General features: G+C 40.1%; 3 protein-coding genes across 4 annotated transcripts; 2 read left to right on the top strand and 1 right to left on the bottom strand.

Annotated features, from left to right (window-relative positions):
* Position 1: 1 nt before the first annotated feature.
* Positions 2-1598, bottom strand: LOC137105776 (myeloid-associated differentiation marker-like protein 2). Its single transcript, XM_067488357.1, has one exon. The coding sequence runs from the start codon at positions 1568-1570 to the stop codon at positions 674-676; it is 897 nt and encodes a 298-aa protein (XP_067344458.1). The 5' UTR covers positions 1571-1598; the 3' UTR covers positions 2-673.
* Positions 1599-5687: 4089 nt separating this feature from the next.
* On the top strand, positions 5688-12609 carry cog7 (component of oligomeric golgi complex 7). Its single transcript, XM_067488239.1, has 17 exons — positions 5688-6203; positions 6403-6551; positions 7299-7415; positions 7805-7973; positions 8067-8149; positions 8282-8404; positions 8546-8744; positions 8838-8965; positions 9097-9251; positions 9385-9501; positions 9600-9665; positions 9790-9976; positions 10075-10215; positions 10372-10455; positions 10923-11037; positions 11531-11674; positions 11804-12609. Exons 1-17 carry the CDS (start codon positions 6038-6040, stop codon positions 11968-11970), a joined length of 2310 nt encoding a protein of 769 aa, XP_067344340.1. The 5' UTR covers positions 5688-6037; the 3' UTR covers positions 11971-12609.
* A 989-nt stretch (positions 12610-13598) lies between these two features.
* LOC137105711 (ubiquitin carboxyl-terminal hydrolase 31-like) lies at positions 13599-26622 on the top strand. 2 transcript variants are annotated; one of them, XM_067488236.1, is made up of 16 exons: positions 13599-14971; positions 17486-17623; positions 17821-17909; positions 18521-18613; positions 18859-18994; positions 19124-19274; positions 19403-19583; positions 19668-19779; positions 20523-20617; positions 21086-21163; positions 21358-21487; positions 21758-21877; positions 22044-22269; positions 22363-22521; positions 22618-22770; positions 22877-26622. In XM_067488236.1, exons 1-16 carry the CDS (start codon positions 14438-14440, stop codon positions 24400-24402), a joined length of 3921 nt encoding a protein of 1306 aa, XP_067344337.1. In that variant the 5' UTR covers positions 13599-14437; the 3' UTR covers positions 24403-26622. The 2 variants fall into 2 exon arrangements, with proteins under 2 accessions (XP_067344337.1, XP_067344339.1); XM_067488238.1 differs by lacking the exon at positions 21758-21877.
* Positions 26623-27412: the final 790 nt, after the last annotated feature.

The raw sequence follows: 27412 nt of genomic DNA, 5'->3' as shown, positions 1-27412 counted from the left end.
CCCTTCATCTCTGTCTGTAGTCAACAGATGAGAGGACACATGGGTGTGTCTGGATATGTGTTATCTCACTTTCAAACAAGCACAATACAAGTTTCAAAATCTATAATTTTCATTGTCAGTATCATAAAAGTTTTGATTCAAAATGAAACCTAAAGACAACATATAGGAAATTATTAAAACAACAGTTTAAAACTGCACATAGCTGATGTGTAATGTTAGGTTTAGTTACATTGCAGAAAGTCTTATATTAAAATTGTTGGTTTCAGCAAAAGTCTACAAAATGTTTATTCCAACATGATTTACAGAATAGATAAAAAAAAAAAGAAAAAAACCTCATCAATCAAAAATATTTTTTCTTTTTTTTCAGTATCACTGTAGCTGCAGTTTGGCCACGTTTTCCACATTTGATTTCTGGGTTTATTCTTAGCTTAACCCTAGTTTATGACATAAGTTATGTAATGCAAAAGCATGTTAAGTCTGCTTTTGGTTGTTGGTCATTTTTCTGAGACTACTACAGAACACTACAGACACTACAGAACTGCTGTAGACTTTAAAACTTCTCAGCTTCTAAAGCTCAAAATAGCTAGAAACCTTCACACCACATGCATATACACAATCACAATGCTGAGTGTTAAAGTTCGGAGATTAGATCAATCAGTGCGACCAATTTTATTTATGTGCGTTTAAAGCCACAGATCCCGAGCAAAGTAAAAATGAGGTCTAGCGTGAAAAGAATTAGATTTACATAGGTCATAAATGCAACCATAAACTCAATGGCCCAGACACAGAAGCTGGGAGGACAGTCATTGGGACGAGGGTTATTTCTGAATGTAAAAATAGGCCACACAATAGCAGTAAATATATACAGCACAACAGAGATCACCAGGAATATAAACACAAACCTGTCCAAGTTAAATGGCAAACATGTCTTCAGTTTTTTAAAGATGTTGGTGATTATAATTACAGGGAGAATGGGGAAAGGAATGGCATATGCTACAACGCACAAGATCAGAGCAAACTGGTTTCTGTATCCAGTCAGGGATGCAAAAATGATGCAGCTCACAAAAGCCTCCATCACCTTCAAGAATCCAGGCAGTGCTGCGAGGTAGCTCCCTGTCTTCTTTTCCAGGAATTTGTCCTTTATCACTTCAAGGGTGTAGACAAAACCACTCACAAAAGCAAATATACTCACTAGCCAGCCATAAATACATGTCCGGCAGGCATAGAAGTTGGCATATATAATTGCAACAGAGACAGTCATAAGTGTTGAGGACATGGCCATTCCGGTGGCGAAGTCAGACCAATCCATGCAAAACATGTTGAGTATGATATCAAGCTTGAACAACTCAATGATGGTGATGAAGAGGGTCATGATGGGGCAGAAGGCCCAGGTGAACATGGCATAGTTCCAGTAGGTATGGTAGCTCCCTCCCCTAAAGATACCCAGGACAAAGGTGACCAAACATAGAAGCATCTGAGCCATGTGCAGGGCTCCTCGCCCAGATAACAAGGAAGACGGAGAAAACACTGCCTTGGACAGTGTTTCCTTAACATCAGCAATAATTCCCATTTCCTGCTCTGAGCTGGAATACAGTTAACATGCGTACACTGTAATGTGTGTCCTCGCAGGTGGAGGACACACAGAACAGTAAAGGAGGTGTGTTTTTTCAGTGCTGCCTCCCAACCCCTTTTCCAAAAACCCTTAACTGCCTTTCTGGTTTGCATAATTATCATGAAACATGCTGTGTATCCTGATAAATGTCTGCTGCAGCAGATATGAAGCAACTAAAGCTCTTATTGACCCTCTTTGGAATTTACTCATCAGAGTTTTACAAATAGAATTACTTTCTAAGTAGAAGTGTAATTGTCAGGGGGAACATTGATCACACAGACAAAAAGTGGCCACATCTTCAGGAGATCAACAACACATCAAGCTTTGTTCCCTGAGACAGGAAAGCAACTTCAGCACAGACACTAAATTTGCTACATTAAGAACCTAACAAGCAAAAGTACTGTCAAAAGAAGGTTGAGTCGAAGTAATTTCAGAAGACAAGTAGCATTAAGCCATTTCTCAGGAAGGAAACATAGTGACTCTTGACTGTTTATTGATGAATACAAGTTTGTGATTTATGGCAGTAACAGAAGGGTGCATGTGAGGAGACGCCTGTTTCTGTTGATGCTGTTTATACACAGTGAAGCGGCAGATCTAGAAAGTTTTTTATTGGAGTGGCCAGACAGTTGCATATTTAGAAAGTGATTTAAAAAAAATTGGACGCAAATTTAAATATTGCTGATAGAAACAATGTACATTAATAACAATGTTTATGAAGTGTTTGTTTAGCATAATAATTGCCAAACGTATGTCATTTATATGCTCTACCATTATGAGAAAGTAAAAATCTATCCCTTGCAGCAATAATCTGCCTGGTTGCAATTGCTACAAAATGCAAATGAACATTAAAAAAAATATGTTTATTTATAATAATCCTTATTTATTTCAGATTTTTTGGCTGAAACTTCCACACCTCGCATCTGGGCTGGGCCATCATATTTTCTGATTGCAAACTTTTTGGGAGTGGCCCCTCTGGCTCCCCTCTGGCCCTGTCAGTGTCTGTAAGACCAGGATAATTGGCACACGTGGCACACAACAGCCAAACAAAAAAATTCAAACAGATATAGAATTAGCCTTCCTAGACTGTATAGATTCATCTGTACAGCACAGACAGACTCACCAAAAACAGCCACATTACACTAGTTGACATGTCCCTAAATGTCAACTGGTGTCAGGTATTAGCAAATCTGCAGACCAGTCAGTGAAACAAGGCTGGAAGTGTGTTTTAGAAGTAACTTGACTCATTAAAATACTCACATACAGCATCAGCAGATGTGAGGCTTTTTTGCCTCGCAAAAAAGATCGACAATCTGAAGCGGTTGATTTGCATGTAGAGGGATAGAGTTAGAGTAATCGCAAAGACTTCAGATATTCATCGGCCCACAGTCAGACATATTGTCTATAAATAGATATAATTTTGTACTGTGGCTACTTACTACAGAAGTTAACTCCCAGAAAGGTCACTCTGAAGGCCCAATGCAAAATGCTCAGTGAGGTAAAAAAGATTCCGAGAAAAAAAGATAAAGTTCTGAAGGATTAAGTGAAATTGTTTAACTTCTACTGTTCATCAGTCAACAATACGTAAAACATAGACCAGGTATTCATGGCAGGACACCACAGAGGAAGCCATGGCTCTCGAAAAGACAACATTGCAGCATGCCTTAGCTTTGCCAAAGACCACTTTGACACTCCACAATATTACAAGGACAATGTCTGGTGTAGAGATGAAAAGAATTGTGGAGGAAGAACACATATTACACGAGATGACTGATATCACTCTCATGTCTTCATGGTAAATAACAAGTTGGACCCCGAATATAAAGAGTTTACTTTAATATGAAACCTTTTACACATGCGAGACGTGTAAATGAGTTAATGCACCAGAAGCCTATTTGCTCCAGCTGAAAACCAAATTTAATAAGAATAGAATACTGTTTTTTAAGGGCTCACAAAATTTAGGTTTCATTAAACAAAGAAGAGGAATAAACACTGGGCTTATTTATCAGAAAATCAACTGTAGTAACAGTTCAGGTATGTTGACACACACACACACACACACACACACACACACACACACACACACACACACACACACACACACACACATACCAAACACTCAGGTTTATCAGGCAATATTACGTATGTACTGATACTGATGTTTATTACTGATGTACTGTATATCACATTAACTGGGCTACTTCAGATAATGTAACTGTAATGCTCTGTATTATAATGTATCTTCTTTAAAAATTACAGCTGAAATTTCCAAATATGTATATCTCAAACTTAATCTAACTGATGATGTTTCTCTTATTTTTTTAGCTGTAAATCAAGTGACCTTTTCAATGAATTTGGGTGAAGAAAATTAACCTCATCCCAGATAAACAGGAACATCTCTAATAAACCCAAGAGACACATTTTTATAGATTTACTAACTCACTTAACACTAAAATTGTATTGTCTCTGGACTAAAACAAACACAATCCTTGTAATAAAGTTCAACTAATTATTATAATGTTATATTTAACGCACTTTGTTAATAGGTTTCATCAACACCACTAATGCAAATGTTATGGCATTTATGAGGCAAAACTAAAAATGAGCCATCAAAATCAACCTAAAACATTACAAAGAAATTTTGTTTTTTTTAACAGAAATAAAAATGCACATTTTTAATGGTTCGGACTATCTCTAAACAGGTTAATTAAAGTACAGGTTATGAGCGTGCTGTTGTGCAGAAAAATATTTAGCTTCAGTAGACTCACAAAAAAAAAATATAAAGAGGACCTTAAGTCTGATGTTGAGACCAGTTGTCCTCATGTTCGGACACTGTTAGGCGCCACCTAGTTGTAAAAAAAGAACAATACACCAAACACTATTCAGCTTGATCTCTGAAAAAATGCTCTGCAGGTGCATTGGAGATTAAATTGGATAAGGTACAAAATGGCATATTTTTTATGGCTGGCATTAATAAAAATATACACAAAACAACAAAAGCACAAAGTAACACAAAGAAATGCTGCTACCACAAACAAACACTGATAAACCGAAATGAGTTTCAAATTAACAAGACAAAACTACTAAAAAGAGGCAATAAACTACTAGAATTAGGCTCAGAATAACTAAAAGACACTGAAAAAAACTACAAAAAAGACATAAACTTAAGGCAGACAATAAACAACTAAAATAATGCTGTAAAAAACTAAAGAGACAAACTACAGCCGTTCAGCCGTTCTCTGCCAGAACGGCAGAGATACAAATCCCTAAGTTAAGAATAGGACACACTGCACTAAGCACTATACTTAAGGTATTTGACAAGCAGCCAGCTGGAAATTGTGTGAGCAGTGTGAAAAACCTGAGACAGTATGTCACATTTTATTTAAAGGACGACTTCACAAATACTCAACTTGCTTTCTATGGCTTTAGTTTACGGTGTAAATGTACCGTAATGCTTTTAAACTTCCCTCTGACTTCAGTATATTAAAATATTTCTCTGTTTCTAGCTGAACAACTGCACCAGATGACATCACATGGAGGAATTTTTTTTTTTTAATAATTAGAAGTTCAAATTATGTCATCTGGTAAAGCTCTGGAAAAGCAGTTGACCATGATTAGATAACATAATCTGAACCGAAAGTTCCTCCAAGTGATGTAATCTGGAGGCACTTTTCAGCTAGAAGTAGAGAGATAGTTTGATATAGGGAAGTCGAAGGGAAGTTTAATGGCATTTATGTACATGTACAACAAATATAAAGACAATCTTGACTCTCATTGCACAATGCAAAAAAGCTAAATGACTCATACAAGCATTACATAGCTACTATCAACAGCAGCAGAACCCAAAGTTGTCATAGATTATTTTTAAAGTTCAAATGTAATCGATAGAATTAAGGTGTAATGATCATCTGATCCCTGATCCATCATAGTAGATGCCATAGCAGCAATAGATTTATTTGACAACCTTACAGAGGAGGGCGCTAATGCAACAATCTTTGGATGCCAATGAACCTAAACTTACTGAGGAAGAAGATTCTCCGGCATTCGGCTTTTTAATGCAGGTCACTTTGTTGTATTGGATCTTGTTTCCGGGGAAGGTAAATAGAAAGCACAAAGAGGAAGCTGTTGTCACTTTCCCGTAGCACTCTCTAGAATTAAACGTTCATAAACATGTCATTTTTGTTCTTTAAAGCTCTAAACATTTGAATACTAAGGCTGGAGGAGGCCGTCGCTTTGCTGGAACTGTATTTAGTTGTAATGATAATTTCATTTTCCTGGGCAATTTATTTTATATTCGTGTCGAAGCCATTGTTTGGGAAGAATTAGCTAACCTAACGTTACAGTAATGGGGCGATGACAGGTCGCACCAGAAGAGTTTGACTGAAAACCACCCAGCTTCTTGGACTACTGAAGGAGTTAAGAGGCCAGATGGATTTCTCAAAATTCCTGGACGACGATTTTGATGTGAAAGACTGGGTGAACGGCGCCTTCAAGGTGGCGCAAAAGGACGCGCCGGGAAAAGCAGACACTCACGCAGCCACGTTGGTCATGAAACTTCAGCTGTTCATCCAGGAAGTCAATAATGCTATTGAGGGTCTGTAGCTTAACATCAAAAACGATCTTTGGGTTATAATGCCACATTTGTAAAGTGCCGCTTAAAGAACCACACAAAATAATGCTACCTTTTGTTTGCTTTACTCTCAGAACTCATTTTACCTTTTAATTTTTAATGATTTGTTTGTAAATTCTTATGTCGTTCATTAATTGAAAGACTGTTGTATTTCTGTGTGTAGAGACCAGTAATCAGGCTCTTCAAAATATGCCCAGAGTGCTGCGAGATGTGGAGGCATTGAAACAGGAGGCGTCCTTCCTCAAAGAGCAAATGGTCCTGGTCAAAGAGGACATCAAGAAGTTTGAGCAGGACACAGTGCAGTCAATGCAGGTGTGTGAGCACTTTCATCATTATAGCATTGCTTCATAAAGATAATTTGCCTTCTGGAAGAATATGTTTGGTTTAGTAGTAATGCATTAAAAACATAATGTAAATGTATATTTATTATTTTTAAATATTCAGTTTAATTCAGTTATATTTATATAGCGGCAAATCACAACAGAATCATCTGAAGGAACATTGTAAGGTATATAGATGTCAGAGGATTGTAGAGAAATCCATTACCCTTGAGCAAGCACTAGGCAACAGGGGAGAAGAAAAGAAAAGCCCTTTTAATGGAAGAAATATCTAACAGAACCAGTCTCGGGGTGGGTGGCCATCTGCCTTGACTGTTTGGGGTGAGTGGAGAGAGAAAGGAAAAGAAAAGCAACAGAAAGCAACAAATGAAATAGAATCTGGAAGGTGGTGAGTAACTTCTGCGCACCACCACCAGCTATGGCCACACACATTGCCACACACATGCATGAGTTATATCAACACACCAGCCAGGAATTGATAGCAGGTTCAAACCGTGTAAGTAAGGCTCTAATTGAAGGTTAAGACATCTAAATGAGTTTTAAGGTTTGAATTTTTAAGTTTTAAATCTGGGGACGGACAGGAGCCCTGCACTCTGTGAGTAAAGAGTATGAGGTGGAATGTAAGGATTAAGGAAATCAGAAAAGTATGAAGGAGTGCTTCCATTTAAGATTTTATATTTCTTTAGCTTAAAATAGTTTTTGTGTGGTTCCTTCTTACCAGGTCCTGGTGGAGATAGATCAAGTGAAGAGTCGCATGCAGCTGGCAGCTGAAGCTCTACAGGAAGCAGATAAATGGAGCACACTGAGTGCAGACATCGAGGAAACTTTCAAAACACAGGTACAAATGAAGGACATTGCAACATGACTTCACAATATCTTTTTTGGGAGCATGCTGAATATTTGATTTTGGAAGCTACTGATCCTAATCGAACTCTGAAGTATAGAAATATTATATAAATATCATAACAAAATTAGTCATTTTATGTAATAAGACTATGCAAACACTGCAATAGAAGAAGTTCAAATGAATTTGCAGTAAGTGACAATCGTATCAAAAAGTTGACACTGACAGAGCTTAGGATTTTTTTGTGCTTCTGATGGAAATAGATTTATATCATGAAAAGGATTCCAAATATTGCATTTCTAATTATAAACTTGTACAGTATAAAACAACTGACAATAAAAAAATACAACATTGACCTTGAATATGCTCGTTTCTTTTTCCAGGACCTTGCACTGATCTCCTCTAAGCTGACCAGCATGCAGAACAGCCTGGCTATGCTGGTGGATACACCAGACTACTCTGAAAAGTGTGTCCATCTTGAGGCTCTTAAAAACAGACTGGAGGCCCTGGCCAGCCCACAGATAGTTGCAACATTTAATTCCATGTCAACAGGTAAAAATCTCAATTACATTCCAATTTCAGTTTCGTTTATTGTAGTTCACCCTCAGTGCAAACTATGTGTATGCTTCCTGCTTTTCTCTGCAGATCAAGCCAAGCTGTTTGTGAAAGTCTTCACACAGATAGATCGAATACCGCAGCTTCTTGCCTACTACTATAAATGTCACAAGGTAGATGTGACAGGCCTCTTCCTGAACTTAATGATTGGTTAATAAATAAGCCATCCCAAATTCCAATGTTTTTGGGGGGAATGTTGCAATGTCCATTTATGAATGAATGTTGCATCATTTTTGCATCTCTAGGGCCAGTTGGTGAGCCTGTGGCAGGAGCTCTCTCAAAGTGAGCTCAGTCTAAATCAGCAACTGTCGGAATTCTATGACACCTTGCTCTCCACTTGGCACACTCAGCTCCAGTGGACCAGCCAGGTCAGAAACATACTGCCATTAACACTTAATTAGTTGTGTCTGTATTTATTTAATGTAACAGAAGCAGTTATTGCACTCTGTAACTTCTGTAAGCCGCAGTGTTCGGCGTTGGAACCTTATCTAAACTGTAACAACCAACAGGTATTCAAGAACCCATATGAGGTGGTGACAGTGTTGCTGATCCAGACTCTGGGGGCCATGGTCCCATCCATTCCTGTGTGCTTGAGCACAGCCATGGAGCGGGCAGCCCAAGAGCAGCGTCTCGACACCCTACTGGAGCTCCATCATACTGCGTCCAACTTTGGACACTGCCTGGAGGCTGCTATGCTGCAACACCTGTGTATGTACAGGGGAAAGAAATGAAAATGACAACAAAAATACACAGTTTTTATTTAGGATGAGTTAGTTCTTTATGCCTGTACTTCTTTTCCAGCTGAGAATAACCTGCTCAAGGTGAATGAGTTGGTTTGTGCTCTGTACGACCCCTATAAATCTTATCAACTACAGTATGGAGATCTGGAGGAAGCTCACCTCCTTATCCAGATCAGTGCTGTACCTTTGGTAACACACCCCATGCACATACACAAATAAAATAATAGTTTTATATAGGCCTATCCACAACTTCAGTTTATTTTTCAAATGTAATTATTATTTTCTTCAAATGTTTTTCTGGCACTCTCTCCACTCTTTAGGAACACGGGGAAGTAATTGATTGTGTTGAAGAGTTGAGCCACTCTGTTGGAAAGTTGTTTGGCCTTTCGAGTGCTGCTGTAGATCGCTGTGTCAAACTGACTGACGGGCTGGCTGTGTGTGGCCTTCTTAAAGCTCTTAAAGCCCTCTTTACCAAGTAAGAATCTCTTATTTGCAATCCAAAGCCACATACAATATATAGAGTTTGGCTTTAATTAACAGAAATAATTAACATTATTTATAAAGATGTTTTATTTATTTGGCCGGTTTTAAAATTTCTCATCTTCTAGGTATGTGTCAGACTTCTCCACCACACTGCAGTCAATCAGGAAGAAGTGTAAATTGGAGGATATGCCAAGTTCATCTGTTTTCCTGGAGGACTGGACAGCATTCCAGAACTCAGTCAGGTTGATATTTTTTGCGTTGTATATAGTTTAATTAATATTAATATTAATTTATACATCAAAATCTTGTACATAGCCCTGTTTTTTTTTTTTTTCTTTAGGATTATCGCCACATGTGGAGAGTTACTTAGACAATGTGGAGCCTTTGAACAGCAGCTGTCAAACAAGTGAGAAACATTTTCTAGCTTTGAAACTATTCTAATTCGTGGGGCAGCATGTGTACTGTCCACAAGGCACTATCTCACATTTTAAGCAGTTGCATGAAATCTTTCTGGTCAATCTTTGCCGTAGGATCCTGGGAACGGCAGGTAAGTACTTGTCAGAGTCGTACAGCCCACGCAGCTTGGCAGGCATCCAGGAGGCCACATCCACAGAGAGAAAGAATGCCACCAAGAACCCCTGGCAGGAATACAACTACCTTCAAAGGGGAAACATTGCTCAATACAACGGCCTGATGGAAGTCCTCTACTTATTGAAGGTACGAAGTATGACAAGATGTCAGAGTAGTTCTATATGATGGTTTATTCTTGATCCTTTGCAGCTGTTTTCATGCCTGTCTCTCCACTCGTCTTGCAGGAGAAGGGCACAGGTAATTCCAGCCTGTTAGCTGAGCCCAGAGCTGCTCTGACCAGGCTTAACCAGCAGGCCAACCAGCTGGCCTTCGACTCTGTTTTTCTGCAGATCAAACACCAGCTCTGCCTCGTCTCCAAGATGGAGGTGATTAAGTGTCAAGTTTCTAGGTTATTTGATTTTAAATACTGATAGGATTTGCCTGCATGACTGCTGAGAGCTTTTGCATGATCTCTGCGCATTTGAGTGTCCACTTATAACTCTCCTCATATTAAGTGGTTTATGCTTCTTGTTTGTGTGCAGGGTCAAGAGGCACGTGGTTTTGGAGAGAGCTACACAGAGGACCTGCCCACTTTCAGCCTGTCGCCACAAGAATACATCACAAATGTTAGTCAAGGTTGTGCTTGCTCAAGGGGGATTTGTGAAGCTTTCTGTATAAATCTGCATAGTCTTGACTTATATAAATAAAGTTAAACTTAGTTGAAAAACTGAGTAGTCAGATTTACCTTGTAATGTTGTATGCGATGCGGTTAAAATGATTCTTAAATCATTATTAATATGATGATGTGTAGCGCAGATCAGTTAAAAAAAACAAACTGTCTTATTTATCTCTCAAAGTATAACTACGGCTCTTTTTGCACATATGCAACAATTATACGGGCAATGCATATGATACTGCTGTTCCCAGATACTGTATGTATTTTTATAATTGATTTGCTATTTTGTTGCTTTTTTAAATCTTTTTGTTTGTTCTAGTGAGCCGCTGCAACAAAGTAATATCCTGCAAAGGATCAATAAAGTAATAATCTTATCTGTTCTATTAAACCACATGACCTAATGTTTCCCTTATATAGATAGGACAATACCTGATGTCTTTGCCTCTCCACTTGGAGCCTTTTGTGACACAGGAGGACCCAGCACTAGAAATGGCCTTACATGCTGGAAAGCTGCCTTTTCCTCCAGAGCAAGGTAACTGACCATCAACCACGATTCTCTTTTTAATCTGTCTGCATGATTTGTTTGCCACCTCTGGTTCCCACTGTTCTGAAACTTCTCTGGAACCTTGCACCTCTTCACTTTATTGTTTATGTCCTGTCATTTTTCATCTAGATTAAAGCCCAGAAAGTGAAATGCCTAATGCAATGAATTACCCCTTTGTATAGTAACCTTATTATGTACCATTTACTCAGCATATACTTTGACATTTTACCGTAATGAATTAAAAGTAATAAAAAGTAATTTTGTCCACATTACTCTGTGCACAAAGACAGTTAAGTGCCAATGTGCACTTGGGTTGCACTAGTTATTTCTATTTCTTTTTCATTTTAGCCTTTAACACTCATCTTTGGCACCCTCCTTTTTTTTACCATCTAAAACAATACATCACTGTCCTTACATTGTTAACTTTTTACTTTCTGATGCCTGACACACTTTTTAAAACATTACTTTATCCCTGTCTTAGGTGATGACTTTCCCGAGTTGAATAACACAGCAGACTACTGGCTGGGCTCCATTGCCCGAGCAACCATGCAAACTTACTGTGACGCCATCCTTCTCATCCCCCAGCTGAGCACACATTCAACTAAACAGCTGGCCACAGATATTGGTAAAATTATATAGAATTACATTGTCATTAGTTGTGACAGGGAACAGGAGGAAATTAAATGATGACTTGTGGGTAGGTTAATGGCTATCAAACCATTTGGGGTTGATGACTTCTGTTCATGCTTCACAGACTATCTAAGCAATGTGATGGATGCCCTAGGCCTACAGCCGTCCCGTGCCCTACAGCACATTGTCACCTTGCTGAGGGCCAAACCAGAAGACTACAGACAGACTGCCAAGCTGCTGCCTCGTCGACTGGCATCCACCATTGCAGCTCTGCGGTCTATTGACTACTAACCGCATGAGAAGAGCAGTCTGTAGGTACAGTGGCTCCCAGAGCACACTGAGGTTCATAGGTGTAACTTATCCATTTCCCTGCTGTTGACAAAAGACCATGATTTGAGTAGTAGCTGCTTTTCTTGTTCCATTACCCAAAGTCTCAAAAGTTTAAGCCTTGGGTTTTTAAGATCATAGTTTGGGTTGAATTGAAAATGGATTCATGGGAATGTTAAGAGATTAAAATTAAGGTGTTTTATACTGTTATTAATATGAACTCAATGTTACTTTAACGATGTCTCACTGTTGTAATGTCTTCTAATCAAGCCAAGAGTTAAGGTGTCTTGACTATACATCTTTAGTCAATGCATTTAGAAACCCACTAAAGCATGAAAGAAGTCTCACAGTGTGCATCAGGGGATGTGTGAGAGCATATACAACCTTTATGAATGTTATTTTTGTTAATTACTTGTCTTTAATAAATTATATTACAGTATATTTCTTCTTATATGAGCTGCATTATTTGGTTTTAATTAGGCTTTACATTCCCTTAATCTAAAGTCTGTTGCTCTCCTGTAGTGGGAACTGAATAAATGTTCGTGAAATCTTCCTTTTTTCCATGTTGTGAAAACCTGTACATAAAACACATCAACTCTATAATGCAGCATTTTGTCTTATTTTATGGAGGGGAGTGATAAATGTATTGCCTTTTTGGTCGTAATCTTATGCTTTAGCAGTCCCACGTGTATTAATGTGTGTCGTTTTACGCTTTACGTTCCTTAATAACATCGGATGTATTTTCGCCTTCAAGCCATGAAAATTGGCAAGTCTGTCACAGTAAACTCTGAGGGGAACACACGCAGAAATAGAGATCAGTTCTCTAACACACACGTATGGTTCCAGTATCTCAGATGCGAAGATCTACGTGTTTCTCAGACTTTTTATTGTTCAAAATTGACAATTGCCTCAGGCTGTAGGAAGCTGTGACGTCCATTTTTACTAGAATCTTTCAGTCATCAAAAGAAACATATCAGTAGAAAATGAACTGAGCTAAACCTCCTAAGTTTAAAACATAGTTTTTATACCATAACATTTCTGTAAAGCATCATTTTATGAAGACAAACAAAACGATGATGCAAACATATATTTATATCTTTGACCAGATACAGGAACCACGTTGGCATGCTTCTGCATGTTAATAAATCAAATATAGTTAAGATTTGTAATACAGAAAAGAGCCATAATGCACAAGTACTTTTGAGACCTAGTACGGTTGCTTACTGTGTTTAGCTTCTTATAGCAAAGTCGAATTTTGAATGCAGAACTCTTAAGGTTTTTACAAAAATAAATAAATAACAACAATTACAGCCTCATCTTACGCTTGAATTATGGCAGCCTGTAGCCTAATATGTTTCTGTAGGGACTTGCAGGCTTCAATTCGACCCTCTAACGTCTTATTGTAGAATTTATTTCCCTAGTGGATGCTGGGTTTTTACCACTGCTGGCCGACTGGCGCTCATGGTGTCCATGCTGTACAGAGACGGAGATCGAGCATCATCCAGCATCACATGTCGCTCTACCTGCTCTCCTCCAACATTGACCAGTGTTTGGCCCTGACGTCAGCCGTTACCGCCCTGCCTGCAGTGTCGGTCGGTGCCTACAGAGGATGATGGAGACGGGGGAAGCGGCCTCGCCATGAATCCTAAGCGGATTGGGAATTGAAGCTCGCTCGGACGAATACAACTAATCAGAAACTTTCGGATGGGGACACGGTCAGCTTTCACATTTGGCACACGAAGAAATGCTCCACGGCGTCCAAACGGGCTGTGCCGCTCCGGTCAGGGGGTTCCTCCGTTTGGCAGAGCTCCTGCGAGCGCCCCCACTGTGGAGGCGATTTATTGAGGACATCCCCCGGGTAAATATCACCAACCTGTCGGTTTACAACATCATCGTGGATTTGTTGACCAGAGGTGAAGGGGTAGCTTTTGAAAGGGTGGAGCTGCGGTTTCTTTAATAAATGATGAGGAATCCCGCTCGTCACTCTCAGCTTAATTGTAAATGGTTGATTGGTGTTTATGCCTGACAGACATTGTGTGCACGGATAGACAATCGCAGCGAATCGTTTTGTGCCTAAACAAACAACAAAAGACAGGTGATGTCATTTTACCGGACCGACTGCTAAAGATGATGGCTGCTGGCCGGTGCGGGACTGCCCCAGGCGTTCGTGTAAAGCGCCCCGCTAGTGGCTCTCCATGGAGGCTTTTTACGCAATCCGACGCAGTGTTGCAAGTGGGCTGATCGAATGCTACACAACTGTCTTCATATGGTATGATCCCCAGAACTGCAGGGCCTTTATGTTTCTGTGAAATATGCTCAGGCCTTGTGTAAAACATCATAAGGTGATGCGTGGGGACGAGGCGATGCTCTGAAAACGGGCGCCTCTGAGGATTTAAGGCGTAAAAAGCGGGAAAAGCCAATCAGAGCGACCATGTCGAAAGTTGTCAGTAGTAAGGAGAAGAAATCTTTCAGCAAAAAGCTCTTTCGGAGGAGCTCGGTCCGGTCGGTGGGCAGTTTCATGAACAGAGTTCTCCGGACTCTGTCCACTCTGTCTCATTTCGGCACCGACGAACAGGCCGCCGAGGATGAAAAGGACGACGCAACTTTGATCCCCACAACCACCGGTGGCTCAGTCCAGTCCGACGACAGCGACTGTGGGGGGTTTCCCTTCGGGGACAAGGTGCCAGGTGTCACCGGACTCAAGAACCACGGGAACACCTGCTTTATGAACGCTATCTTACAGTGCCTGAGCAACACGGAGCTCTTCGCTGAGTACTTGGCTTTGGAGCAGTTCAAAGGAGGAGAGACGACTGGCAACAACGAAAAGCCCAAGTCCAACGGGGTCCTGGTGCAGAAGAAGGGGATCCAGCCTCCGGAGACAGGAGAGGTGACGGAGCAGCTGTCCGGGCTCGTTCGAGCTCTGTGGACCTTTGAGTACACACCTCAGCACAGCAGAGACTTCAAGGTAGGCTGTGCAACATGGGGCCTCATGTGGCTCAACAAAACTTTAATCAAACTTGATAAATGACCTATTGATCTCACATGTCCAAAAGACAAAAGGATTTAGAGAATAATTATGACAAAATGAAGTTTGTGTCCCTTACACTGAAAGGACATGAGAGTACAATTTCAAATAGAAAAGTATAGGTTAATTACCTGGCAAATAACAATGTCTTTTTACATCAACCACCACATTTATGCTTTCATATAAAAAAATTAACAAAACAAAACCTATTTACCGTCATGAGCTTCCTTCAGTTGTCAGAATAATTACACAATGTGTCCAATGCAGTGATTGTGTGCCAGCCTTGATTCACCCACTCAGTTTTCTAGTCAACAAACCTCATTCAGTATTTCATCAGTGTCTCTCCAACTCTGATGTCCAAAGCATTTATTCTTTGACATTGTTTTAAATTTTAGGAATGAACCATTCATGCTAGTTTCTGTCTTCATTATTTGGACATACAAACACCAATTTTATTTTATAGGAGAATAAATCCTAACGACACAAGCAAAGTCAGTGTTCCAAGACTAAAACCTCTTTCTTTGAGGATCTGTTTGAACCAGTCAGCTGAGTGTTGAGTCCTCAGGCTGAGCTGTAATAAAAATCCTCTGTTTGTTTAAAAATCCTGATTGACTGTCCCACAATCATCAGCTTTTGTTTCATGCTGCCTTTTTAATCATTTCACCTTAATCCTGTATCCCAGCACTAAAAGGTTTATCTCACAGTCACAAATCTTTGTTCTTTTTCTGTATAACAACCTATTTTCCTCTTTCAAAAGTTAAAAATGCACAATAGAGAAGAGCTAAATAGAACGTGGTCATACAACACATTTCTTATTCTTGACAGTGTTACTATTTTTGGCCACTTTTTTCTACCTTGGTTGCCAGCCAGTGTACAAACTGTCTGATTGGATATAGATTATTCTCTTCAGAGGAAGAGGCCATGAATATGTTTCACTCAGTAGAGAAATGAAGTGCAACCCAGACTTAGCAGGCAGCCTGATAGAGAAAGAACTGCATATCTCAGTATCTGAGTATGTCTTAACAGTTCATCTTGTTTATGGTAGTGGAATTCCAAACTTCTGCTTTTAATTAGGATTAATTCCCACATGTTTCAATGGCACACGATAGAATTCTACCGACCTTTCTTTTTAATATTTCAAAACAGTCCCATGCTTTGCAAAAATTTGATTTTATACTCTACAACCATTTATTATTGCTAATTGATGATTATCCAAACATGCTATTTTAACTGGTGCACATTACAGAGCTCATGTGCTCAGCAAGCACATGGATGTTGTCAGACCACAGTCTGAGCTTAAACTAAAAGCACTTAAAGATCATTAGAAACACTTCCGTAACAATAGCACAAGGGACTTATCCGCAGTGTTTCTGAATCCATTTTCTCTCCGAAGCAATTGTTTTGAGGATTATGTTGTTGCACAGTGCCCAAAATGCCTAAGAGTGCAGTCTACACAGACTCTCATAGATGATTAGAAGAGTCAATCACCCTTTGTGAAAGCAACATTTAATTTCACAGTGTGGCTGATAGGAAAACAAATCTGATGACAGTCTGTAATCAACACAAGGTAAGTGATACCATTAGGCTTTTTTAAATTATGGATTATGTGAGTTGTGGGATTAAATAATAGATTAAAAAAAATATTTACTTTATTCCCAAAGTGTGGTGAAAATTATTCATCATCTTTTTCTAATATGTCCCAAATATATTTCTACAAATAGTGGTTTCATTGTGGTAATGATAGATTTTTGTAATTGACTATGTAACATTTGACCTTATGTCACATCATCACCAAAACAGAACAGATGCATGACATAGTAAAGTAGAATATGTGTAAGAAACAAATACATTGCTATAGGAATGAAAAATATTTGATTTGCCACAATAGTACAAAATGTGAAAGGTTTCTTTAAGGAGTGTTTGCTAAGGTAAACTTGAGTTATGCGCTTATCAACAAACCTTTACGTGAAGACAACCTTTGTGGTGAAGCTGCAGAAGGTGTGTACAAAATGCTGAGGCTGCCCTGGTAATGCTCTGAGAATGAGGAAGAATGCCACAGGGGAGAAGCTGGGAGGGCACACAGTGCTTGGTCCCCCTTAGATCTTTGACCTTGCATGACGTGTGTGTAGTGTGTAGAGGTGACTTTATATTTGCCAGCTTGGGGGATGTGTAGAGCTCACACCACTGTCATCTCCAACATCTAATTGTCATTGAGGCTAAGCTGTTAATATTCAGTCTGTGTCCTGGTTTCAGAGTTCTCCTCCACATCTTCCTCCCACCATCACCTGCACATTTGCTGACCTTTAGCATTCTGGTCAAATGTACTGAATATTTCATGGTTGGGGAATGTAGAAAAAAGACATGGTGCTCACAGCACTACTAAACTATCTCAGGAGATGGTTTTGAATGGTCTGCTAAAACCTCATTTGTTTATTCTGCTCTTGTTTGTTGCAGAACGTGGTGTCGAAGAGTGCCCTTCATTTCAGGGGAAACTCCCAACATGATGCCCAGGAATTTCTCCTCTGGCTGCTGGATAGAGTTCATGAAGACCTGAACCACATTGCCCACCCTGAGAGCAGACCCCCCAGGAAGGTAAAAGCAAAACAAAGTATATAGAGCCTTACAATAAAATCTATAGAAGTTTCAGAACATAAAATACTAAATAAATGATATTTTCTCTCTAGTGTCACCTACCTTATCAATATCAACAGTGAAATAAACAAAATGTTGCATAGCTGGTGTTTACTATGTATTTGATTTTCCATGTTGGTCACATCTTGTTTTTATAGCCTCTAGTAGAGGAAGAAAATGCCCCTGAAGGATCTCCACTACCAGCGCCCGGCTCTTTTGTACAGGAGCTGTTTCAGGCACAATACAGGTAAATGCTGGTAAATAATCTGTTCCAACAAAATCTAAACACTGATTTACTACCCACTCATATGAATATCAATTATCTCAAATTCAAAGGAAAAAAAATACAACACTATCCTATATCTTCTGTGTTTGTGATAAAATATTCGGAGTTTCACTTATTGGAGTTTCCAGAGTTTGCTCGGGTGTCCTCACACGTATAGAAAGTCAGTCACTTGATAGCAACAAGTTACATAGTTACTGAATTGATCACAAATGTATATTTTCCATTATGCATTTTTATGTGGCTTTGTCATTGAGGCTTATGGTAAATGTAGCAGCAGCTGTTTAGCTTAGCATAGCATGATAAGTAGAAACAGGGGGAAACAGCAAGCCTGGCCTTGTCCAAAACGCTCCAATCACATCTTGTCCTCCAAGCTTCGCAGGGAACCACACACACTGTGCATCGCTAAGGCACGGTGGGTGAAACCAGAAGTCTAAAATTTGGATTCCATTCAAAGTACAAATTTCCACTGGTCTAATGACAATTCCTTGTGATTACTGGCCCAGGAAATACTGCACAGTGTTATTCTGACAGTAATTCACACCTACATTTTGATTCTGATTGCCTCTGTGCAGGTCCTCCCTGACTTGCCCTCACTGCCAGAAACAGAGCAACACCTTTGATCCTTTCCTCTGCATCTCACTGCCAATCCCAGTACCTCACACACGGTAAGGTTCCTCTGTATATAGTTTGTGTGTAAGACAATACCTACTGGACAAAAACATGTCCCTGCCACCAAAAATGCAATGAGACAAGATACAGCCTAGCATTAAGTGTCAAAGTCAGCCTAGACAAACACCATAAAAGAGCTGACAGGAGTAAGCTAAAATTAGGAGATGCCATCTATCTTTGAAACATCAGTCCAGCAATGGTTATGAAACAGCTAGTTAATTTCAGTCTTTCAATGTTGCAGGCCACTGTACGTGACAGTGGTGTACCAAGGAAAGTGCTCCCACTGCATGAGAGTCGGGGTGGCGGTGCCTCTGTCCGGCACTGTGTCCAGGCTGAGACAAGCTGTGGCCAAAGAGACCAAAATCCCTGCCCAACAGGTGCTGCATCATTTGAAAGAACGCTTGTATATCAAAATTTACATGATTAAAAAGATATGCGCCACTTTGTGAAGACAGGATGGTGACTCTTTTCACTAAGCTGACAAAGAATTCTGTCCTTTCTCTCAGATCGTCCTCACTGAAATGTACTATGACGGCTTTCATCGCTCCTTCTGTGACGATGACGATGACCTTGAGATCATTCAGGAGAGCGACTCCATCTTTGCCTTCGAGACACCTGAGCTATTCAGACCAGAGCAGATCCGCTCCAAGCGAGGCGGTACGACATCCTGATTTGCATTTAGGAATCAAGATTAGATTAGAAATTGGCAAATATTAGAGATATTCTTTAGTCAGGGATCTGCTACACACACTTACCAGCAAGTATTTTCATTGTTTTCATTTCAGGGAGTCCACATACAAATCTTAACCAGAACAACTTAAAGTATGGCACAGATAATAACAGGATTCCTACACAAATACAAGAGCCTACATCTCCACCTCAGAGTCCCAATAAGAATAGTGGGCAGACTGAGAAGATCGTCCTTTTGGTGTGTAACAGAGCCTGCGCTGGACAGCAGGGACGCAGGTACTTTCATGGACAACAAAGTGTACGAATTTTGATCCTTATGCAAGAATAGTTTTAACTTTGCTGCTTTTATTTCCTCTGTAGGTTTGGTAATCCATTCATTCTGTATTTGGAGCGTACAGTGACATGGGATGTACTTCAAAAAGAGATCCTTGAGAAGATGCGCCACCTTTTGCGACCCGGAGTCCTTGTGCAGGTACACACTCACAAGAACACAAGCTTTATCCTGACAGAGGCTTTGTATTTATCTCATAAAGTGCTGTTATTGTGCAAGAACAAGAAAAAAAGAGTTTTGGAATAGTTACAGTTGAAGGTGAAGGTTTTCGGGTTAGTTTTTACGGGCAGTATTAGTTGTTTCATCACACTCTAAAGTAAAATCAAATATGCTATGAAGCCTTGTATTACCCCACTGCTGTCCAGCACTGTGCTGAGTGCTTCAGCCATAAGTCAAGGTAAAGATACAGCATAGGGGAATTTGCATTATTCACTAGGAAGCATTGTAATTAAAATGTCACACATACACTGACCAGCCAAAAAAAAGCTTTGATTATGGGACGCATTGTTTGGGTAGGCTTATGCATGTAATTAATGTTTCACCAAGGTCTTGCATTGATGACGGGAGAGTTGTACCACTGTGTAAATTCTTGCAGCACATCCCAAAGATTGTCAGTGGTATGAAGGTGGCCAGTTCAAGTTAAGATGATGCCCCTTAAACCACTCTTTCACAATTTGAACCTGATATACCCTGTCATCTTAGAATATGCCCTGGCCATCATGGAGGACAAAATTCCATTGTCATCCAGTACATTCCAGTAGTCAGCTACTCATTGTATCACTTATGGTTGAATAATTTGTTGCCTGCTGAAACATTTTGATCACTGCAGTAATTATCCGATGGAAAGCTCTTACCTATCTTACCTTATCCTTGATGATCTGTAGGTAGGGCCCTTCACTTTGCGTGTGGTAGGAGTGGTGGGAATCACATATCTCTTGCCTCAGGAGGAGCAGCCCCTCTGCCATCCGTCTGTGGAGAGGTAATGTCACTTGTCACCACCAGGGAGCAGTGTTACGTCATTTGAGTAGTCATGATGTAACTCCTGCAGTGGGTTCAATCCACTTGAAGTCGACACTTCAGCGGTATTGACATACAAATATCTCCCGAGATGTGTAATAGATTGTCTGGCTTTTATAGATTTTTCTCTAAGAAGGTGCCGACCGCTGTGGTCATTGCCTAGATTTTCAAAAACATTACTGATATGAGAAAATTGATATTAGCTTTATTACAGCCACATTTAAAAAAGAACACTTGTTTAGTGTCAAGGTTGACATAATGCAGTTCTTGTTTGGTTTTAAAGAACTTCAAAATCTATTGTACTGTATTTCTGTGTGTTGTGCGACATTAAGGCTTTTTAAAAACATGCTGTATCCAACGTGCAGTTTCTAAAAACTAAGCATTTATCTTAATATAATGTCCGATATAATGTGGGCTTTCAATTTAACAGAGCATACAAGTCTTGTGGTCCTGGAGGGCCCCCTCATGTCAAAATTGTTGTTGAATGGGACAAGGAGACAAAAGACTAGTAAGTGGGATCTGACAATATCCAGTCACTCTCACACACACAAACACACACACACACGTCATTAAGGACAATTCTGTCATGCATGTCTTCTTTTAGAGCTGTGTATTTTAATACAGATTCATACAGTATAGTACTATAAACATCTTTCAAAGGTCTATGTAATCCCTCTGACTTGTGCAATGCTATACCTGCAGTTTGTTCAAAAGGACTGAGGATGAATACATCCCAGATGCTGAAAGTGTGCGTCAGGCAAAGGAGCAGCATCTGCAGCCTCAGACCTGTTCACTTGCCCAGTGCTTTCAACTCTACACCAAAGAGGAACAGGTAGTTTAAACATAGTGTAACAGTAGTGTAAAATGTCAGTGGTACTTATACACGTACATGGATTCATAGAGGTTTTGTAAAATGTTTTATTCTTTTCCTAGTGTTAATATTCAATGACATTTTCATCCTGCGATGAGTGAAATTTATTAACTCTAGATGGCAGCAATGAAGCTTCCTACTTCATCTGGTCTTCCATTGTTGCAAAAAAAACTAAACAAAGATGAGCCAACATTAAGTTTTTAATAGAAAGTTTTTTCACATAATTTTCAGCTTGCTCCTGATGATGCATGGCGATGTCCACATTGTAAGCAGCTTCAGCAAGGCAGCATCAAGCTCAGTCTCTGGACGCTTCCAGACATCCTCATACTTCACCTAAAGCGCTTTAGACAGGTAGAGATGATGAGATTGAGAGAATATGTCATTTCAATTTCAGTGATTTTATTTTTTTTTTATTCATTTTACAAGACCTGCTTCTAATAAAATCTAGCTTTAAAATGGATTTAAAAATGGAATGGAATTATGGAATTAAAAACTGCAAATGCTTTCTTTCTTTCAGGATGGAGATCGACGAATGAAGATGCAGAACATGGTGAAGTTCCCACTGACAGGCATGGACATGGCGCCTCATATGGTGAAGAGGAGCCAGAGTAGCTGGAGTCTCCCCTCGCACTGGTCACCATGGAGACGCCCATATGGGATGGGCCGTGATCCTGAGGACTATCTTTATGACCTGTACGCAGTGTGTAACCACCACGGGACCATGCAGGGTGGACATTACACCGGTAACAATTAAAAATATTGCTCATATTGTATTAACTAATGTGCTTAAAACCTGTCTTAGAAATATTACAATTTCATTTTATTGTGTCTTGCAGCTTATTGTAAGAATTCCATTGATGGGCAGTGGTATTGTTTTGATGATAGCGATGTTCATCCCATATCTGAGGATGAGGTTTGCAAACAGACTGCGTACATCTTGTTTTATCAAAGACGCGCCACAGTTCCATCTTGGTCTGCCAACAGTTCTGTGGGAGGTAATTTTTTTAATGACAGAAGTAATGTACATATTTGGAACTTTTGAAATGAATACATATTTCACATGTTAAATTGCTTTTTGACTGGACCTTCAGGGTCCACCAGCTCTTCCTTGTGTGAGCACTGGATAAGTCGTCTGATGGGTAGCCGACCACCAAGCCAGGCCTCATCTGGTTCCTCCAGACGCACCTCGTTGGCCTCTCTCTCAGAGTCTGCCGAGTTTGCTGCTGAACGGAGTGAGGATGATGGTAAGAGACGTTTTTCCAAAACGCAATTTTACAAATGTTTTTTTAAACATGCACTAAATATTTTCTTGTCAACTCAAATATTGATGTATGTCTTTCCATAATGCAGGCCTATCGAGTCGGCCAGCAGTAAGAGGAATGCAAAGACAAACATTCTCCTCAAGATCTTCCATTGCCAGTCCACTGGTACTCAATGAAAATGGAACTAAACCATCCTGGTCCCACTCTGCTAAGCTCCAGCTCCGTTCCAGCTCTCCCTCACGCTTCTCCCTGGAGTCCCACTCTTCATCCCCAACACTCGAGAGGATAGGAGAGGTGGTTGATAGCAAGCTGTCATCCTCCTGCTTCACTGCTTCACCTAAGCTAGAAAAAACGTCAGGGGGGAAGTCGGCCCTTGCAGCTTTGGATAGTAATCCGGGCAGTAGGAGGCTGTTAGAGCCGGTTCACTCAAAGGCGGTGGCACAGACAGAACAGGGGAGCGCCACCCAGTCTGGGGATAACAACAATGTAACCACTGCTGCTGAACAGGTTAGTCCTCGACATGGGGCAGCTGCAAAGGAGCTCAAACAAAGAAATGTTGCTGCAGATAGCACTGTTAACAAAAAGACCTCAACAAAGACTGGGCTAGGGAGTGAAAGGAGTCCCAAGAAGCGCCCAGCCACCTCCTCATCATCCAGCTCTCTCTCACCTGCATCTCCAGCCATTGACAAGTCGCCCTCTCGAACACAGACCAAAACTGCAGTATCAGTATCAAACCCCAAGGACAAAAGTGATGGACCTCCTAAAACTAGCAAGGCCATTTCCTCAAGAACAGCAACCCCTTCCAAGAAAGGATCATCCCAGAATCCAGAGTTATTACAGCCTAGTTCTGCCCAACAGAATAAGAGTGGTTCTCCTCGATTACAAAACTCTCAGAGGAAGGCATCACCCAGGGGAGGCGAGAAAAGCTCTGCCTCAGGAAGGACTAGAGCAGCAGACAGGAGCACCAGCCGTGAATCCTCACGGACTAATGCAGCATCAGAGAGGAAGGTTAATCATGGAGGTCCTCCCCCCAAATCAAGCGCTGCTAATAGAGCGGAGGCCAGGCCGGGTCGAGCTCCGGAGAACAGGGTGGTGGGCCGGAGCTCAAGCAGTAGTTCCTCCATGACTAGTCTTCGATCTTCAAGTGTAGGCGTGTCATCTTCGAGTGCAGCCCCACCACCGAAGGGACCTCGTAGAAACAGTAAGACAGAGGACAAAGGCTTATCCTTCTTTAAAACTGCTCTGAGGCCCAAAGAGATACGTAAGTCAGTGGATGGTGGGAAGGCAGGAGTCGGAGAAAGTAAAGGAAGTCCAGAGGATGGTGGTGGGGATGCAGCAAAAGAAGGAATCCCCCATGGGGCAAGTAAGAAAGCCCAGGCTTTAGAGGCCCAGGCTAATGTGAACACAGCAAAGGACAAGGAATCCTCCAAGGCATCTGTCACAGCTAAACATTCATTGCTGCCGTCCACAAAGTCGAAGCTTTCTGGAGCAGAAACAACTGAACAGTTCTCCACCAGTGCAAAAGAACATTCGAAGAAAGAGCCTGCTAAAAGCACTATGCAGTCCAGGAAGATCCCCATCAACTCAACACAAACTAGCCAGAAGTCCAAGTAACAGTATTTTAAGGACCTGATAACAATCTTTCTAGTGCAGCTCTGAGGTGTTTTAACCATCAAACTGGACCAAGTGTCTGACAACATCTTAAAAGCACCTGTAGCTTTTCAATGCCAGCTGCCCTACTGGAAATGTACTGTCCAAATTGTTAAATAGTTATTTAGGAATGGATTTTAACCAAGCACTTTGTATGGATTGCATTGATTTTGAGGAATACTATACTGTATTGTAAATAAGCATGGACTGCACATAAATTGAAATTATTGCCTTGTTCTGTCTGTAGCATAGTCGGGAGAAGTCCATCTCAGTGGAAGTTGAAAATAAATGTGACTTTCCACAAGATGGACACCACATGTAATGGTGGAAAGAAACTTTTGTGCTACATCAAACTTGGACTACTCAGTCACCAAAGGAAGTTTACTGGCAATTTTTAATATGCTGATGCAGTGCAACACTGAGTTTTTCCAAAAATCTTTGTGTACGGCTCTTGTTTAATATTGAGAGCTACAGCATATGTCAACAACAAACATCAGTGCCTCAGATAATCATAGTGAAGTATTTAATCTAAATTGTATAACTGCAGGTGTTGGTAAAATTTATAATTCAATTTTAATATTTATTAAGCACTGAAAATGTCACTTCAAGTAAAATACAATTAAGCCTATTTACCTGAACTGCTGTTTATGACTTTGACGTAGAAATTGTGCAACAGCCTTTAAAAAGTGTCATCGAGAGGCCGAGGAGGAGTGCGAATCAAGCATGTGTCGTTGGTGTTAAATGTCTGGAGACGTTGGTTTGTGCTAGTCCTCAAATGTTTGTGTTTTATTTAACAGTAATAACTTGTAACCCCTCAGATGACCTCCCACCCCTCCCCTCCTCTGACCTCCAGCTGCTGATGCCAACAATTAACCGCGGTGCCCATGTTCCTCGTGGGGATGATCCTCTTCAGACTGCCAGACATCTCCAAACATTCCTCTCAGATGAACACAGGGTTAACTTAAAAAGCCACTACGCACACAGAATACACATTCAAAGACAGCAGGATACCTTTGTTGAACACCACACACGTACATAGAGCATTATTGTGTGTTTGAGCGAGCCCACCTTTTGTCTTCACGTGTGACATCACAGCTTGTGCACATCTTTAGCTTGCATTACAGAGTAGAGAAATACTTAACTCACTGATTTAGACTGAGAAAAGAGAAATCACCTTTTCATGAAGTATGTGACAGTTGTTGCATGATAAATTGCTTATGCATGCACTTAACTATGCAACCAGATTCTTGCTAATGCCCACAATGAGTATGTAGAAGTGCTACTCTTTCATGTGTATATATTTTTAACTGTATATTTTTCCAAATGCCAGCACTGGAGAGCATGTTAAGACATCTTTTATTAAAGCTTTGTTTGCACATTTCTTCAAAAGTAATATACATTTTGTATGAATGATAAGAATTGCTCATTCATCATAGTAAACCAACTCACTTGCAAATTAATGTAAATATCTGTCTCATGTTTTTTTTTCCGTCACAGCTTTTAACAGGAGAGCTTTTATATGGCTTTGCAACAAAACATTGCTGCAGTTTACAATGTGTGGTGTACATTACTTTGATTGTTATAGTTTGAAATTTATAGTGAACGTTTCCCATTTGACCAGTTCTGCTTTGAGAGCTGGAGAAATTAAAATGACACGTTAAAAATTATATTGCACTGAAAGGCATCATAAACTAATTTACGAACAGGAAACCACATATAAATGTATTAATGACAGTAATAATAATTTACAACACAATTAGAGACCTGCTGAATGTCTAAGCATCACATTCAGGGAGGAATGTGCATAACTATTCAAGCAGCTGGACCACAGACCCATTCCTATAGCTTTCAGGCACATGGTGCAGAATAATTCTAAATATTATCTTCAGTGCCTGGTGGTGTGTTGAAACTGTGGTGTTACTCATCCAGTATATAAACTAACTTATGTTTGTCACATCATCTTCAAGTATAATGTTGCTGTGTGGATATGAGAGGGATGCAAAAATAAAAATGTTATGAAGAATGATTTATTTTCACAAATGCATGGGAATGATTAAACCTTTTTATTTTTCCATCTATACTCTGTGATATAATGTAATTTTTTGCCATGTACTGTGCGTGTTGGCATGGATTTACCAATGCAAGGCAAGTGAGCTCAAGTAAAGTGATGTAATTAAATAATGTTTTGTTGACAGATACAGCTCTGGGTGATTTGTTTTACATTTAACACACTTTGGTTCACATTTCCTGCTTTCTCCACTTGGTGGAGCTCAGTGTTTGCCTGAAAACCTCTGTAGACTCAAAAACCGGGAATTAAGGAAATAACTCAGCCTGAATTTGTCCCCGAGAAATGGCCTTCAGTGTGAACTGGGTGTGGAAGTATTAAGATATCTAGTAGCATCAAATTTAATCCTGTCAGTGAAGGAGATGATATGTTATTAAACTATAGGACCATCATTTATTTAGACCTGATTCAATTGTGGTTTTATTAGTTTGGCCCAAGGCTGGGCATACGAAGAGTTAATACTGCCTCTTTGTCTTTCTATTCTTGTAATTTTGTATAACAGTCATCAGTTTGGGGAATTACATTTTCACCCTCTCACTTCTCACCTCTTGTGCAGTCTGAGAAGTGATGAAATTTTAAAAATTGCCTGTGGTGTGATGGGGCTGCGACATGTAGCAGGAGGGGTATGTATTGCTTATCTTAACAGAACTTAAAATTTGTCCCATATTCTAAAGAAAAATGCAACTAAATTACTAATTACTAAATTAGTATGCATGTATGTAACTAAAAAATTCACAGACTGCAACCCAGCACAAGATCATTCTGTAGAGGCGCCAAGGTCCTCTGCTGAAATCAATAATCACTTGCCAATTGTATCTGTTCCTTGAGAACATCATTAGCAGGACCTCAGTGGTGATTACAGCCACTTTTATCTGGATTGAAAACACAAACCATGACATTACCCTTTTT

Source organism: Channa argus, chromosome 20 (genome assembly GCF_033026475.1).
Source record: "Channa argus isolate prfri chromosome 20, Channa argus male v1.0, whole genome shotgun sequence".
NCBI lineage: Eukaryota > Metazoa > Chordata > Actinopteri > Anabantiformes > Channidae > Channa > Channa argus.
The sequence above is the reverse complement of the archived record's forward strand: the minus strand, read 5'-3'. Positions and strand labels throughout refer to the sequence as shown.

Excerpts from the sequence above, each read along its gene's own strand:
- LOC137105711 (XM_067488236.1), top strand. The coding sequence starts at position 14,438 with ATGTCGAAAGTTGTCAGTAGTAAGGAGAAGAAATCTTTCAGCAAAAAG. Across the intron at positions 17,910-18,520 it reads CTGTTTCAGGCACAATACAG|GTCCTCCCTGACTTGCCCTC; the intron begins GTAAATGCTGGT and ends GCCTCTGTGCAG. Across the intron at positions 22,522-22,617 it reads TGCCAACAGTTCTGTGGGAG|GGTCCACCAGCTCTTCCTTG; the intron begins GTAATTTTTTTA and ends CTGGACCTTCAG.
- LOC137105776 (XM_067488357.1), bottom strand. The coding sequence starts at position 1,570 with ATGGGAATTATTGCTGATGTTAAGGAAACACTGTCCAAGGCAGTGTTT.
- cog7 (XM_067488239.1), top strand. The coding sequence starts at position 6,038 with ATGGATTTCTCAAAATTCCTGGACGACGATTTTGATGTGAAAGACTGG. Across the intron at positions 7,416-7,804 it reads AGGAAACTTTCAAAACACAG|GACCTTGCACTGATCTCCTC; the intron begins GTACAAATGAAG and ends TTCTTTTTCCAG. Across the intron at positions 11,038-11,530 it reads GCCTTTTCCTCCAGAGCAAG|GTGATGACTTTCCCGAGTTG; the intron begins GTAACTGACCAT and ends TCCCTGTCTTAG.